Genomic DNA, 17,369 nt, shown 5'->3' with positions numbered 1-17,369 from the left:
TAAAATTGCAACACCTGATTTTTTCTGATTTCCATTTGCCTGAAATATAGATGACCATCCCTTCACCCTGAGTTTATATTATCTTTTAAGGTAAGATGAGATTCTTGTATGCAGCAGGTATCTGGCCTGAGTTTTTGTATACAGAAAGCCAATCTGTGCCTCTTTAGAGGACAATTTAAGCCATTCACATTAATTGAGAATATTGAGAAGCCTGGTAGAATTTTGAGTCTCGAGTTTTTCAAAAGTCCAGAGGACAGTTTTAATCGTTTCACCACTGTGGAAGTTGAAATTTGATCACAAGTTTTTGAGTGAATTTACTTTTGTGGTGGACGATTGCGCTGGTCATTATGGAGGATAGGTCTGAGAATATCCTGGAGAGCTGGTTTACTTATGGCAAATTTCTTCAACATGTGAATGTCATTAAAGTATTTAATTTCTCCATCATAAATGAAACTCAGTTTAGTTGGATACAGGATCCTGGGTTGAAAGTTATTTTGTTTTAGGAGAGTAAAACTCGATGACCACCGTCTTCTAGCGTGAAAGGTTTCAGCAGAGACATCTGCAGTCATTTTAATATTTTTCCCCTTGTAGGTTATGGTTTTCTTACATCTGGCTGCTTGCAGAATTTTCTCCTTCATGTTAACTTTAGTGAAGTTAATTATGATGTGCCTGGGGGATGTCTTATTCTGGTTGAGTCATGCTGGGGTTCTGAAACTGTCTGCTATTGGAATTTCAGAATCTCTTGGCATGTCTGGAAAGTTCTCCTTCATAATCTCATGAAGAAGAGCCTCTATGCTTTGTGACACTACTTTCTCGCCTTTAGGGATTCCTATAAGGCAAATATTAGTTTTCTTTGAATTATCCCAGAACTCTCTGAGAGAATGATCCATTTTTGCTCTCCATTTCTTTTCCTTTTTGAGAGTTTGGGAGCGTTCAAAAGCTTTGTCTTCAATGTCAAAAATCCTTTCTTCTGCTTGCTCCATTCTATTACTGAAGGATTCAACTGTATTTCTCAGATCGATGAAGGCTGCAAATTCTTGTCTGAGTGTTTCAAAATCTTTGGTGTTTTTGCCTTTGAATTCATTGAATTCTTGAGATAACTTTTGAAATGCTCCTTGAATTTCTAATTCCAACTTTACCTCCATTCTATTAATCTTATTTGCAATCCAAATTCTGAATTAGATTTCTGACATTTTAGCCATTTGTTTATGAATGGGATCTTTAGTTGTGTCTGCCATATCGTTCCTTGGGGGAGTTCATCTATTCTGGTTATTCATGTTACCAGAGTTTTTCCACTGATTCCACCCCATGATTATTTTACACTGTTTGGCTAGATAAGCATGTAAGGTGATGTTGGGTTGAGGGCTCCTGGAGTAGTGATTAACCAGCCCTTTTCCCTAGAGCTGGGAATGGTGTCTGTACCTTTTCTCCTAAAGCTTTCCAAAGGACCTGTGAGGCTAAGTGGCTCTGTCTTGTTTTCAGCTGGTCTCTGTACTACCCTAGTGAATCAGTTACTGTGGGTTGAAGTCTCGGCTATGGAGAAATACCAGCAATTAAGTCACCCCACCTCCCACGGGTGACAACTAGAAAAGGAAAATCAAACCTTCCCACAATCACACACCCAGGGTACCACATTGGATAGCTCTCAGGTGATTGGTCCAGTTTAAGAGGTCCAAATCAATTGTCCAGTCAGCACCCAGTCTCACATGGGAGAGTTCAAAAGGACTTAGGCAATGAGATAGCAGGGGTCTTCTGGCAGCTCGAGTATGACTTGTTCTGGTTCTCCATGGATTCAGAAGGACCCCCTTGCAAATGAATTATTCTGGGAAGGTTGATGCCTCCTTCCCTACCTTGTACCTCTGTCACATCCAGTCACTGGTAACCCTGCAGGGCTGTGACCCAGTTCCCTCCAATGAGCAGATGCTCCAGGGGTTTGCATACCTGCCTGAGTCACAGGGAGATCTAAGTCTCCTTGGTCAGGCCTCCACACTCTGCCACCATCCAGTAGCAGGAGCTGAGGCCTGACATCCTCAGGTGGTTAATGGAAGCTGGGGTGGTTCAGTCAGTTCCAGCCCGCTCCTGATTGATGTTGCTGACACTTTTATTTTCACAGAATTTGAGATTCTGTCCTGGCTACATTACCCTGCAGACCAGATGCTGTTTGAGGTCACAGAGCCTGCAACTCAGCTCTGGTCTTTGCTGCTGCCCAGAGTTGGTGTGTCTGTCTCCACTGCAGTCTGTGTTGGGGCAGGTGCAGTTAGAGCTCACAATCAGCAATCAGTTCCAGCCCTGCCCATCTTCTCCTGACTTAGGTAAGATCCCCTAGGGGCGGGGTGCTTCTTAGGCTCACTAAAGCAGTCCTCTGGCTGAGCTCTGCCCTGGGATTATGCTGTCTCTGCACGTGAGTCTTCTATTCTGGGTTCTTGCTGCACCCCGCCCAGGTAGGTACTGCCTCAGGCATACCCTTTACTCACTGGGTCTGTGTTTCCATCCCAGATCTGCTCCGCCAGTGTTTGCCACTGGAGAAGATTCCCAGTTTTCTCTGGTTGCCCAGAGAGGCAGGAGTGTCTGTCCAAAATATCCCCAGGGGTGTGAGCCCTATTGTTCCTGCAGCTGCCACTGCTGCTCTGTGCCATGGGGCACCGCCTCTCCCTGTCCTGCATGGTTCTCTCACTCTTCTCCCCACTCTTGTGCTGCAGAATCAGCACAGACCTGCAAAAGCCCACACCCTCTCCAGACCTCTCAAGAAAATGCCCAAGAATCTGGACTCCATGGAGGACAGGCTTCCAAACCTCAGGGTGAGAGTGGAGGGGAGTGCTGGGAGTTTAAAATTGCAGGTAGAGAATATATATTGTTTTATACAGTTTTATGCCTGGCGGGAGAGTGCCATGGCACCCTAGTAGGGGAAGGATGTCCGGTTTTTAGAGGATCTCTTCTGTGGGATAAAGTAAGGGGATGTTTGAACTTTGCTTGCTTGTTTGTAAAAGTATACTGTGAGCTGTTCTCATGGAGGGGACTCCTGTCCACTTGGCGATGGATTTTGTAGCTATTGTTTGTATCCTTGGAGTCACAGCTCACATCAGCAGGGTTGGTGTGCTTTCTTTAACCTTCTCTCTTGGCTCAGCTCCAAACCATCAGCTTACTTGCTAAATTTCTGTCTCTCAACTCTCCTTCTGGACGGGAACGTCTGTGGAAAGTTGGCTTCCGTCGGCCATCTTGCTCCACCCCACCTCAATCTTAAGTTTAAAAAAAAGTAAATCTTTTTCTATTTGTACCATCTGACTAAACAGTTTCAAATTGGAGAAAAAATGAAAAATATAATGTTTTCAAAGGCCAAATAATTTGAAAAAGGAAGACTACTCTTCAGTTGTGGTTCCTTTGTACGTGTTCTCTTTAAAGTCCTGGGTTATGCCTTCAAATCAATGAAGTCACTAAAACCCTTTTTGTTTAAGTATATAAAACATTTAGAAAAGAATAAAGTCAAACAAAACCACAAAATAATTCATGTTAGTATATTCATATATAGACACTAAACTAAGAGACTGGCTAGGTTGTTACTTTATATTACTTATACATTTTTAGATTTCAATTAGAATAGAAATGATTTATTAAGTATGCATTTGCTTACCAGTGCTTCATGTCAGAAAGCACTTAAATACTGAGAGTCATTATTTTTTATGTAATGTTTCTCAATTTATAAAACATGTCTATTGACAGATAAGACACAGAAAAATCCAAGTGACATCTGCTAAGCTTTACTTATAAAAACTTAAAGAAATCCTATGGGATAAAATCACTCAATTTTTCCTGCAGTACCTCTCATGAAGACTTCCTAAAAAAATCTGGAAATAATTACAAACTATTATAGTACCTAAGAAGGTTTACTTAAAAACTAAATCTGCTATTCATCAAAGAACACTATATACTCAGAATAATGTATTGAAAAAATTAAGTACATACAGATAATACTATAAGGTCCTGCCATCACATCTAATTGTAAAACATACAAAATGCTTTAATAGAGACAGCATCAGGTCTGTGATGTACTGCAGAACCTGTGGAAAACATCATACCTGACTGATACAGCACTGATTTTGCCAAACACAATGCATGTTAATTATTCTACTTCAAATTTTCTCACTTAAAATGACAGGAAACTATCTTTTTTAAAGATACTACTAACTACACCTTTAATACAAATTAAAAGTGAAGAAGGACAAATATTTAATTCATAAAATATATTTCTGTGTCAAAGATCTATGTAGAAAAAAATGATAAAGAATAGGGTAAAAAAATGTTGGGTATTTGTGGAACAATAAATGCATGAAGCACTTATTAATGATAACTTTAACAGCTTCTTGAAATTTAAAATATGTTTTCCATGGAGATGTAAAATTCCACTGGAGGGTAGACTGGATGGCATATCCCTTGGAGTTTAAAAGTCCGCCATATGAACTGAATTATCCTTGACAAGTACCTTCAGACACTTGTAATATGATCTCATGTAAATTTAGACCATATTTTGGTCTAACTATTAGGAATAGTAAGTTTATTCAGGAGCTCAGCTAAGAAAGAAAGAAAAGATTATATCCTTCATAATATGTAGTAGTTAACGATAAATTTCTAAAATGAAAATAAAAGCATACAAATAAAAGCAACTAATGTATTGTAGGAAAGAAAAACATAATTCTGCCAAAAATGTTGCATTTTTTCTTTCTCTTTGAAATTCTCAGCTGCCTATTCTCTCAAAGAAAAAAAAAGAAAATTTTATCTTTCAATGTTTTATCAACATTTAAGGAAGAAAAGCATATTTATGCAAATAAATACACTGAAAAATTCCCTTTGTATTGGAAACTTATTTTAACCCAAATTAAATTACAGTGCAAATAACAGCTGTATTTTCTCACTGTAGAAAAAATTTAAATGGTGCATTCTGATTATTATCAATAACATAAGCAGATATTTAGAATTTACACTGACATAGGCAATTTACACGTTAAAAACGGGGAAAGCAGTAAGGTATCATGAAGACATAAGGCATCAAAAGAGTTACTTGTTCAGACTTTCAAATATTTTGACCAGTACTAATACTGATCATCATAATAACATGAAACCATCAATACTTACACAAGGTTGTGTTTACAATAAAAAAAAGGTACTCAGAACACCTTTAAAGATTCATCAGGATTACCTTTAGCTCTGGCAAAAAGACAGCCCACAGAACTGTGCTAATTCTATGGGGATCATCAGCTCCATTGCAGAAGAGATGCATTAAGGCCTGAAGAAAGAGAATTCTACTTGGGAGAGAGCTACGCCAAGCAATCTCCACCACATCATTAACTGTATCTATTATCAGAGGTCTGCTGCTGCTACGCTGCCCTGCTAATGGGTGTAAATAGCAGATAAATCATTTTGAATTTTAGTAGCACAGAAAAGCGGAGGATTATTTTAAGAAACTTTGAAGACATGTCTATTTATTCGTGTGTGTGTCCTTGAAACCAAGGACTCGGTTTTAAACATCCACGGAACAATTAATCTACACAGATAGTTTATAAGCTTAATTTCACAGTATAACAGTAAACTCACTCCATCTGAATTGAATTGAAGGTGGACTGCTCATTTGCTTCCTTAAAAATATTTGTTGGAAAGGAGTACTTTAGTTTAACAGAAAGTAAAATAATTAAGAACTATTTTTTAAAATAAGTATACATTTACAAGTCCCTTAGATGAACTAACCACTTAAAATTTTTAAATATTTAAAATATTTAAAGAATTATTTTAAAAATTCAACTTAAAAATCAAACTGAGAGACATGTTTACAATACTGCTTTGCTGAAACACTGAAAGAAAGTGTACTGCACAGACAGCTTGAATTTCTCACTCTTCTTTTTAATCAATATTTGAGGCAAAGTTTCATCTCTAGGGCCCTTAATGGCAGGAATTCCTGGAGCCAGCAAATGAGTAATGTTAAACCTATGATTAGATGATGAGGCCATCAAAGACACTAGATACTAATGCTGCATTCCTCTTTATTTCTCTGAACTGCAGTGAAATGTAGGGCTGAGGAAGAAGGAATTCTATGCTATTTCTTTCCATGAACGCATTTTGAAACTGTTTATCATCAAGAACCTAAAAGGTCCAGATAGATCCTTAGACAGGCTCTCGAACTCAGGACTTCAGTATTAAGTGACAAAATTTTCAAATGCCCTGCAGATGAAATCCTCCCAGGGATGTTATTTTCTTTAACGTCTTCCTTATCAATATTGTTCCTGCCTAAAAGGGGGAAAATGGACCTAATAATTTCCCTATGAATATATTCATGAAGAAAGTAAACCTGAAAACCGAAAATCAATTGGTAAGTTTTTTCATGTTTTATTTGTTTTTTTGCTGATGTTTTAAAGGATCAATTGAAGTCATACTGTTGTTTATTGCAAGTTAGCTGTGATTTCACAGGCAGACCTTAACACCAGTAATCAGAAATACCTTAGATATATTTTTCCTTCTATTGAAGAAAACAGGGATAAATAAATGTAATAATTACTCATTACAAAAAGCATGCAATCTCATTTTTCATTCTGATATTACAAAATACTTAATACTTATGAGGATGGCTAGGAGGATTGTCAGAGATGGTGAGAAGACCATTAGATTCCCATTATTAATTATTTTAGTTAAAAACAAGCCATACATGTTTATTTTTAGTTTCCTATAATCGTTGAGAAACAATAATCAAAAATTATAATTTTTTAAAAATTCTGATTAAAAGAGATCAATAGCCTAAGTAGATTTTTAGAATTTACATTGACATATACAAATTATACATAAAAAAGGAAAGTAGTAAGGTATCATGTTCAAGTACATGAGAAGGAGTTGTAGCATGTACTTCTTTGGATGCTGAGTGAAAAATACTTAGTTTTCATTACCTCTATCTAATAGAGAATGAACAATGTAATTGAAAATATACTTCAAAATTATCAATTATGCTGTATAATTTTTAAAAGGTAGGAGATAAAGAAGGGTATAAAAAGACCAATGATAAATTGTATACATATATATATATATATTTGCAAAAAAGACAGGAAACAATTCAAGGATGGGAGAGTGGGAGAGAATAAGATTGTTAAAAAGAGCAGAAGGGAAAGGGAGAAAAAGTCAACACCCCACTGGTAAAGCTCAACAGAAATTATTTTCTTTGTCTAAGGCATAAGAGATGAAAGTTTTAAAAATATAAAGCATAGATACACATACGCACATACATTTTTGTTAACAATCAGAAAAAAGCACTGCATATATTTAATGTAATCAAGCGAATGAGATTCTGTACCTGAGAACAAAGCAGCATGACGAGCTCAACCACCGATGTGCTGGACTTCATACAAACAAGGCCTACAACAAAGAAAGGTTAAAAGAAAAAGAAATTACAATGGTGGAAATCATCCTTCCAAGTTATTCATTATACAATTTTAATTTATAAAATTCTTTCTTTAAATAGAATTCCCAAAATAAAATGAATACAAATGTTCACCTTAAATACATTTTTATGACATTAATTTTAGAATATTCAGATATTCAAGATTATATGAAAAGTATTCAAGAACTGACTTTACAATTAGGCTACTTGGTCAAAGCAGTTCTTATATTTAAAGAATGTGGGTAAGGTTATTGATATTGATGAGGTGGGGACAGCTGTTTTAATTCTAACAACATATGTGTTTTTCTCCTGGAGTGAATAACAATAATCACTGAATATTTGCCTAAATTTTGTTCTAAAAGATATGATTAAAATAATTAAAAAACAGGTTATTTTCCTATAACTTACCAGTTATCAAATTATTTTTTAAAATAAGAAAAAATGAATTGCATATATGATTAATACATTAAGCAATGTCTATAAAATCTTCAATTGTTACACTTCCAAACTCTTAGAATAGATAACTGAAGACAAAAGAACAGAATGTAGTAATGTGTGTGGAATAATGGCTGCTGCTCTCTGATCCCTTGGTACGGGCCAGACATTGTGCTAAGCGCCTTTTGTGGACGGTCTCATTTAATTCTCATTATAATTTGTGACACAGTATTATTATTCCCATTTTACAGGTAAGAAAATAGCCTTCCTATAAACAGTTTAAACAAGAATCATTCACCAAGACTTTTTCCAATTAAAAGGCTGGCTGCTGTGTAACAATGTATATAATAAGAAGGCTGATCCCAGCTCATAGTTTTCTGAAGAGCTAACATAGATGAGGATGTAACCAAGGATTAATAACAGCCTCTGGATGAGTGTACATTCATTTATGATGTAATTAAAAAAACATTTTTAGAAGTTTTTCACTGTTTTTAAAATTAAAAAAAAAAACAGATATACTGTTTCTTTTTGGAGGGCAAATGTAATTAGCAAAACCATCATATAGTAAGAAATGACATAGCGTTACATTAGTTGTTGCTTACAGGGAAAGTTAAAGTGAAGCCAGTTATTTCTTTTTCCTCCAAATGATTTCAATGAACAATCTCAAATGCCTTCTATACATTAACTTGTATATTTATTGTAGGGAATGGATAAATATCCTTTTGTGCTCACTTTGCTAAGGACCCTACCCTTATTGTACAGACAAAACAAGCTTTCAAAAGGCACTAGTAGTCCATCTTATCAAATCTTTGGACAGAGAGTTAATAATGAAGTAAGAGGCAGATGTGAAAAGCTCATTTAAGAGACAATCGGTATAATTGATCGGCAATTCTTATGCTCAGAAGCTAGAGAGTCAGAAAGATTAATGGGACACTTATCACCTGTTGGCTACTCAACTATTTGAAGTCTAACAAAGAAAAAGTAACTAACAGGCAAAAGGATCATAATTAAGATATGAACTTATAACAATTTAGACAATAAGGCTTTGATGTAAGAAGTATTCTTTATATACCATATAGTTTGTGTATTGGTTCTTTAATACCCAACAAATTGAAGTAAAAATTAGGAAAACCATGAAATTACTATCTCACAAACTAATTCTTAAATTAACTTGTAAAGAATCCCTATGTAATAAGAACATTTAAAATTTCTGCAAATACTGTCATTCTACCATAAGAAAATATAAACAAATGCTTCAATAATGCTTTGTTCAAAGGGAATGAGAACAAATTCATAGTATAGAAAAATTGCAATTTGCAAACAGCACTCTCAGTACTTTTGTAAAAGGCCATTGTGATTTTAAGGCCATAGAACATCACACCTTTACTAATGTATTTATTTAATTCATTTGGTACAGAACAAACTAGTGGCTCTCTTCAAAAGAAAAGAAGAAAAAAGAAAGCAACTAACATTGACAGTGAGACCATAAGCAGAGGCAAATTTAAAATATTAATCTACTTTGAAAAATAATCAATAATTACTATGGTTGGAACTATAAGTCTTAACAAGACTTTTACTAAAAAAAAAAAAAGTAAACTCCAATGGTTTACTGGAGATATTGAAAATACAAGTGTTTTCTGACGCTATAAATATATATACGAAGCTGTATATATATGTAATGCAAATATTTTATAAGTGAGTATCTCAAAAAGGTTGATTTAATCCTTTTTTCTCCCTAGCAAGAAATTCATAATCAAATCAGCTCATTTCATGTTTCTTCTTACAAGCAAATTATAGAGTTAGCACTAAGGAGTTTACAGTAGCAAATAAGACAGTATTATCTACAGAACTACACTTTTCTGAGTGCCCCATATTTTTAATTCAAATCTAAGATTATCTAAAATTTATAAAGCTTTATAATTTACAAATAACTTTTATATGTGTCGTCTTATTTTATCTTAACAACTCTTTGAACCAGTTATTATTACATCTTGAAGACATTTCAGTCCAGTTTGTGCAACTTAGTAAACAGCAGAATTGGGACCGGAGTTCAAGTCATTGAACTCAAAAGCCCACTTTATGCTTGCTGCAGAGGGACATGAATGATTCAGCATTGACAGAATACTGACATATGATATAGGAACGGTCATGATGGTGAATTCCAACCTGAATGATCTTGACAGTTTTCTTATTGGTCAGACATGGGGACAGATAGCAGTAACTCACGCACCAAGTACAGAGGGAGCAGAAAACAAAGACAAAAATCTGAAATGGTTTTTATAGGTTGGGGCTGGATGACTGGAGTACAGAAGGTTTTTGAAAGTGGAGGGGTGAGGTAAAATTCAAATATAAAGACTGGAGGAATTAAAATTGTAAGTGGGTTTGAAAGTTAAAAATAAAAATTTGGGGCAAGTTATACAATGGGTGAAATGATACTAAGGCCTGGATAAGGCCTCCTATTCACAATGGCAATCTGTGCCTTGCCGGTTTAGAAGTAGCTCCCCAAACACTATACATATGTATCTCCCCAGCAAAAATCTAGTTAAGAATAGGGGTCAATTAACAGTATTTTCACCAGAAAATATAAATCAACCAGAGTAAACATTCTGAACAGATACTGATTTAATACTACAAACGATTCTTGCTTACCAGTATATAATGAACCCCCTGGAATAAATTTGTGACAGGCTGTGAGGAAGGAGGTTTGCACACATGCCAGGTGCCCTAATAGCGAGGAAAACTGTCCAGCAAGAGCTTTTGAATATGTGATGAATTATAGTGTTGAAAGACGAAGCAGCTAACTGACCAGCTAACATCCTAGCACTTAAGAAGATTCATCAATCAGGTGGACAAATTTGAAGTGGTCCAAATCCATGCAGGAAACAAAATGGATATGGCAGAATACAGCATTATCCAAAATCCTAATTTAAGTTCACACTTATTGGGGGTAGGAAGTCTGCTTCTCCTTTCAGCAAAAAACCATCCTCACTTAAAAACAAAACAAAACTGACTACAGCACTGTAACAAAGAATAAATCAGATTGAGAAACCACCTAAATGAACGTCAAGTTAGAGGATGGCCTTTGGGACAAAGCTATCTTTCTTTAATACAAGAGCTCCTGAAAGGCACAGTTTCTTTTCTTTTTTTTGGGGGGGGGGAGGGGTGTTGTTATTTTCATTTTTGTTGATTTTTTTTTTTTTTTTCAATTTTGAGATGGTCTCCCTCTGTCACCCAGGCATCATCATAGCTTACTGCAACCTCAAACCACTGGGATCAAACAAGTGATCCTCCTGCCTCAGCTTCCCGAGAAGTTGGGATTATAGGTACCCACCACAACACATGGTTAATTTTTCTATTTTTGTAGAAGTGAAGTCTTGCTCTTGCTTAGGATAATGTTGAACTCCCAACCCCAAGGGATCCTCCCTCCCTTAGCTTCCCAAAGTGCTAGGATTACAGGTGTGAGCCACTATGCCCACTCGTGTGTCCAATGCACTCAAAAAGCATTTACAGACCATGGTGTCTAAATGTGCCAGACACCATGGTAGGTAATAATCCTTAAAAGAAGTGAGAAAAGTGGGACAGATTATGTAGGCAATAGATATGCTGGAGAACCCTAAAGGGTTCACATTAATGTAAAGTGTTAGCACACCATGGAAAGGGCAGTAAGCACCTGTGCCTGGGAGAAGCAGTCACCAACAATGGGACATTTGTTAGATGAACTGAGGCAAAAAAAGGAAGGAAGGGAAGGGAATTCTAGGCACCAGATAAATGTTTAAGGCATAAAGAAGCATGTAACAGTGAAATGGAGTTGGAATACTGTGTTGTAGAGTGTGAAGAATGGAAGTAAGTGATTGGGAATGAAGACAGACAGGTGACCAGAAAGTAGAGCCTACAGTGTGGCATATTCTGCCACCAACTGGGAGTGTTGCGGGTCCCTTCATGGACACCACTTATCAGGGCCCGGGACTGGCTAGTCCCCGGCCCTGGCTTATCTAGGTTCCCCACAGGGACTACTAAACTACCTTGCTCAGGAACAATTGCTCTTAGGTGCCTGAGGGCTATTTACTCTAGCAGAGGGAGTGGGGGCAGGGGTGGGGAATAGTCTTTTAAGAGAGTAAAGCAGTCTACTTAGCAAGATAGATCTTAGTCTTTAGCAGAGCTTAGTGATCTTCAACAGAAAGACACCGTGATGGCATTCTGCAGGCAGGAGAAGCGACAGAGTCAGAGTGAGCCATCAGTGATAGAATGAGTTCACTCTCGACTGCCTTCTACTACAGCCTAACATAAGGCTGATCTCGTGCCTCTCAACACCACAGGTGCAGAGACTGCCAATTCACCAATGCTCTCATCTCGAGAGCATTCTCATGCTTGTTACAGAGCTAAATCCCTCTCCATGCCCTTTCACCAAGGTGTTCCATTGTTGAGCTATACAGGTATTACTTATAACGCTCACTCCTCCCAGCCATAGGCTATATGGGCTGCAGGGTGCAGACAGAATCAGGTCTATCTGGGAAGGCTCACTTTTGGTCAGTAGTAGAGGGAGAAACCAGTAACTACAAAGTCCAGTCGTTCTAGTGAAAGCCTAAGCTGAAGATGGTGACAATGCAAGCGAGATATATGAAAGACATTTTGGAGTGAATACGAGATTAACCAGTAGGGTAAAGGACCAATCAAAGTGTGAATGATGATATCTTTAATTGACATAGGTAAACAAAAGGAATAGCAGGTTTGCAGGAAATCGTGAGTTAGGCAAATGTTTAATTTTGAGTTTTAGGGTTGGTTGTTTCATAGGTATAAATATCATAAATACAGACAAACTAGACACACATAAGATGTAGATAAAATGGTGTTGAAGAAAATACAATAGCAGAGATCTTCCAAGAGGACCTCCAGCCGACTACCAGTACTAACATTACCAATGCAATTTTAAGATCTAATTTTTCTGCTTTTCCTCACAATAAAATACACTACTTTATTTTTCCTCAAATAGACATGACTGTAACGACAATTTGAATTTTAAGAAGCAAATATGCCCAGGACTAATTGATTTTTAATTTTTTAAATTAATAGAAATTAATGGCACTGAAATTGTTTCATTTTAGTAACAGATGTTGACTATCTACAGATTTGGAAAGGAATTCTGCATGTCCGCCTTGCTTCACTTGCTTACTGGCAATGGTTTACAGCTGGCCAATTCTTTGACATTCTCTGCCCTGACACAGAGTTTTCCACATGCTACTGAGAATCACTCTAAGATAGAGAGTATGACTATAAAGAGTGTCTCACAGACCCTGCAAAGCTAATTCACATTTGCACAATACCATTTCCTGTATTTTTCACTATTCTTTTACTTTTTAAAAATCTGAAACGTGATTTATTTTCCTATTCCATCACTGTGATATGCTTCTCTCTGCAAAATACGACTTTCAATGGTATCATTTAAGTCATCTGAATTTGGTAAGAGCTAAACCTGAAAAAATCAGCACAGGGAACACTTAATTTAAAACCAAGAAAACCCAAACAAACAAAAATTCAACATTCTTTGAAAAAAAACAATAATAGCGTGCATTTTCATTATTGTTGCTAAAACTATTAACAATATGTATATTGGTAGTATTACTCACTATTTGGTTAGACATTTCAAGATTTGAACACGTTCTTTCAGATTATTTTACTTTAAAACTATATTATAAATGTAATATTAACTTAAAGAAACTGAAATAGCAAGTTCTTTGACCAAAAAAGTGTATACTTAAATGGAATTAAAATAGTACAACTTACTTTTATATTCAGATTATAAATTTTAACTGAAAAATAAAAAAATCCTCAATCTGTAGACACTGAGAATTCGTTACTTCACTTATTTCTTTAGTTCCCTAAAACTAAGTTATCACAAACTTACGGTACAGCAACAAAACTTAAGCCCCTGCATATATCATACATGTCAGGTGGCATCAAATATTTTTCTGTAAAGGCCAAATAGTAAATATCTTAGACTTTCGTGGCCATACGTTTCTGTCAAAACCACAGAACTCTGCCATGTAAGTACAAAAGCAACCATAAATAATACATAAACAAATGGGCTCGCTATCTGCCAATGAAACTATTTACTTATACCCAGATGTATGTCTGTGTGTGTGTGTGCGTGTGTGTGCACAGGGATGCAGGCATGTAAGTGTAAAAGAAAGGGAGAATGAGAACACCGAATATGAGGCCACATAGTAGACGACCAATCAAAGTCGTCTGAATGCTGACATCTTTAACTGATATAAGGAAAACAAAAGAAGTAGCAGGTTTGCAAAAAGTGATGAGTCTTACGTGAACACACCTAACACACACACACACACACACACACACACACACACACACACACACACCCCTATGGATTTTTAAAAAACCTCAGGGGAAATTATTTTAGATGTACATAATTTATAATATACAAAGCTCTGAAAACTGAAAACTTTTGTGTAAGACTGTTATGAAATCAATTACCAGCAAAATTTCACCTAAATTCTGTTATGCTATTTATAACATTTATTCCATTTAGTGTGAAGATTTATATGTATCACTGTAGGCACGTTAATGTGTTTCCCTGAAGTGCTGTCCCAGCCTCTCATGGAGAGGCTATGGAAAATATACCTTCACCAATTACCTTCCTTAAATCCCAAAATATCTAAATGCAATCCAGAATAGATCTGGATCTAAGGTTTAAACAAGGGATTTCAGATATTTATCAAAAGAAATATGATTCAGTTTTTAAAATTCAGAAATCAGGGGTATGGTCTTATATAAGATATTCCAAAAGAGGAATAAATTAATATTATTAATTTTAACCTCAATTTCAAAGTAATTTCATATTATACCTTTTCCCATGAAATCTTCTATGTTTAGAAGAACTAAAAATTCATTTCTGTATGAAATGGTTGACTAAGTGCTTTTAAATTGTAAATCTCAGATGTTTAGACTGATCAGAAATAAAGTTAACTGTAACTGTATTCACACAATACCCAAATAATCTCTTTGATTTATTGAAATAAACTCTAAATTTTCTTGTCATTGTATTGATATAGCCTAGGAATCCTACTGACCATGAATATTTTTTATAATTTTGCTTCTGCTGAGAATTTTTTACATAATGGCAGGGCTAAAGTTCATAACATTCATGAATAATTGTTCTATAGAATGACAGATTGCAATAAAATACTAATCTATTGCAATGGTTCCTAGAAAGAATTTTACTAGTGATCTAATTGTAATGTAAGCTAAGCTGATGGCATTATTAGCAGTATTATTAACTCTTGTTAACTGTGAAACACTGCCCCAAGTTTACTTTTTTATTACTTATGCTTTAGAAACCAAATGCTATTGCTGTCTTATCAAACATGTCTTGTCAGAGAAAACATTCTGGCAAATTCCTGATGTTCAATGCCGCTCTTTCCTTGTCTCCAACTCTCACTTCTGTTTGCAGACCACTAAAATACTATTTTTCATCTACACATACTAAAAATGTATGGTATCCAAATTGCATGGTATTAACTTTTGGGTTGGCTATCTCCCAAGGCATTTTCATTTAAATAATTTATTTAAGGCATTATAATTACACCATTGCTGTGGGCCTTGCACTGAGTAAGGATCTACGAGAAATTCAGAAGAAAATTACAGTCTTTGTGCTCAAAGAGCTCAAAGCCCAGTTACAGAGATAAGGAATATAAATATATATTTATTAACGATCCAGAGAATATTGTACTCAAAAGAGAATTACAGTAAAGTCTTATGCCTTCAAATAACGTAAAAGATTATTTTGAGGTTTGCATGAGATACTTTTATTCACACACTCAAGTTTCCGTTACAGAAGATGATTGACCTGAGTGTCTTGCCCTTTTCTTGACTTCCTGATTTAATCACAACAGCAATGAATAAGGATGAAATAAGGGAAATAAGAGACATTTTCACTATCATAAATCATCTGGATCTTGATATTCTCTTTGGGTTAAATTTAATTATAGAACAATTGTTATTCCTGTATCACTCCTCTACATCAGCTCTCTTCTTTGCTCCCTGAGCTCCTTGAAATTTCAAAAGCTTAATTAAATTCTAAAACTATGAACCTATGTCTGATTCAAATTCTGACATTGCTTAGGATGGACTCTAGTTCAAAATAATTAAGAATGATTCAAATATTTTAAAAATGTACATCATTTTAAGATATATCAATAATAAAAAGAGGAGGAAACATGCCAATTAGTCATACATTACATTGCATGAATAGTTACAATAGTTACTAGACTATCATAATTCTTCATATTGAAAATATTTATATTGTATAAAACATGGTCTTCTATTAAACACAATATATATGTATTTGTAAATCCTATGGTTAATTATTACAATTTGTATAGTTATAGTAGCAAAGTACTTAAATTCTAACTTTCATTTATTTAGATTATCAAATATATTTAATAATTTTAAGATTTCAAATTTAAAGTTGTTTTGTAGTAATATACATTCCTAAGTTCTTTATTGTTGTATTTAAAAAAGTACTGGTGTTTTTCATTTCAATTATAGTACTTAAATAAATATAACACATAAAATGTAAATCTATATATCCCTTTTCATAATGCATTCATGGAGTCACAGATTAAAAACTAGGAAACATTAGTTAAAGGAAATTACTTGATACTGTGATCAAGGCATAAATAGCAAAAAGCAGTAGTTTCAGATTAAGCTAGTCTCAAGTAGAGGTCAGGTAGGTGAACCTCCCTTATTTTCAAGAGTACCTTAATTTTATCTAATAATTATAGGCTTAAATTGTTGAAGTACCCCCCAAAAAAACAAATTAGACCTTTCCAAAAACTACTTATCTGTGCTCAAAGCAGTAAATTCTCAAATTTGACTCAAAATGAATTTCGTTTACTGAATCCTTTATTTAATTTTTAAAACAAGACATTAGAGATGAGTAATGAATCTGCCTTTATTTGTACTTAGGAATGAAACAGGTGCTTGCAAGTTCCTTCAGTTTTACAACACTGAAGATATTCCCAAAGTCACAGAAATTATTATAAGAAATTAATATAATAATTATAATAATGATTATACTATTATGTATTAGAAGGAACAATTTATTGGGATAATATGTGATATTATCTGGATAATATGAAGATTATATACACAAAATGTACTTATCACTGAATTAACAAAGTTATTTTTCCTGAGTAGAAAATCTTATATCCAGCTCACATCTATCCCAAGTTCAAAGTGACATCTTAGAATACAATTATATATTAATTATTAGGATATGGTCCAATAACAGTATGGTAAAACCATTATGAGTTGCTTGCAATTAAAAGAAAACCACTTGTAGCATGCAATATTAGGCCTATACAGTAAAAGTAAAGAGTTCTTTTATTTATTTAAATCTCTCTTTCAGTAAGATATTGATCAACTACAAAAAACCTTTTGAAATCATGAGCTGGGAAATCTACAAACAATACCAAACAAATGGATAAAAAAAGGTCTGTCAAAA

At 34.9% G+C, this 17,369-nt stretch overlaps 1 protein-coding gene across 3 annotated transcripts in view; it reads right to left on the bottom strand.

Annotated features, from left to right (window-relative positions):
- The window catches only part of NBEA (neurobeachin), a 754,735-nt gene that overhangs the window by 415,685 nt on the left and 321,681 nt on the right, over positions 1 to 17,369 (bottom strand). For all 3 annotated transcript variants that reach the window (XM_053563534.1, XM_053563535.1, XM_053563536.1), the window contains one exon: positions 7,325 to 7,386. In XM_053563534.1, coding sequence (XP_053419509.1) covers positions 7,325 to 7,386 — 62 coding nt within the window. The remainder of the gene's footprint in view (positions 1 to 7,324; positions 7,387 to 17,369) is intronic.

Source organism: Nycticebus coucang, chromosome 15 (genome assembly GCF_027406575.1).
Source record: "Nycticebus coucang isolate mNycCou1 chromosome 15, mNycCou1.pri, whole genome shotgun sequence".
Classification (NCBI taxonomy): domain Eukaryota; kingdom Metazoa; phylum Chordata; class Mammalia; order Primates; family Lorisidae; genus Nycticebus; species Nycticebus coucang.
The sequence above is the reverse complement of the archived record's forward strand: the minus strand, read 5'-3'. Positions and strand labels throughout refer to the sequence as shown.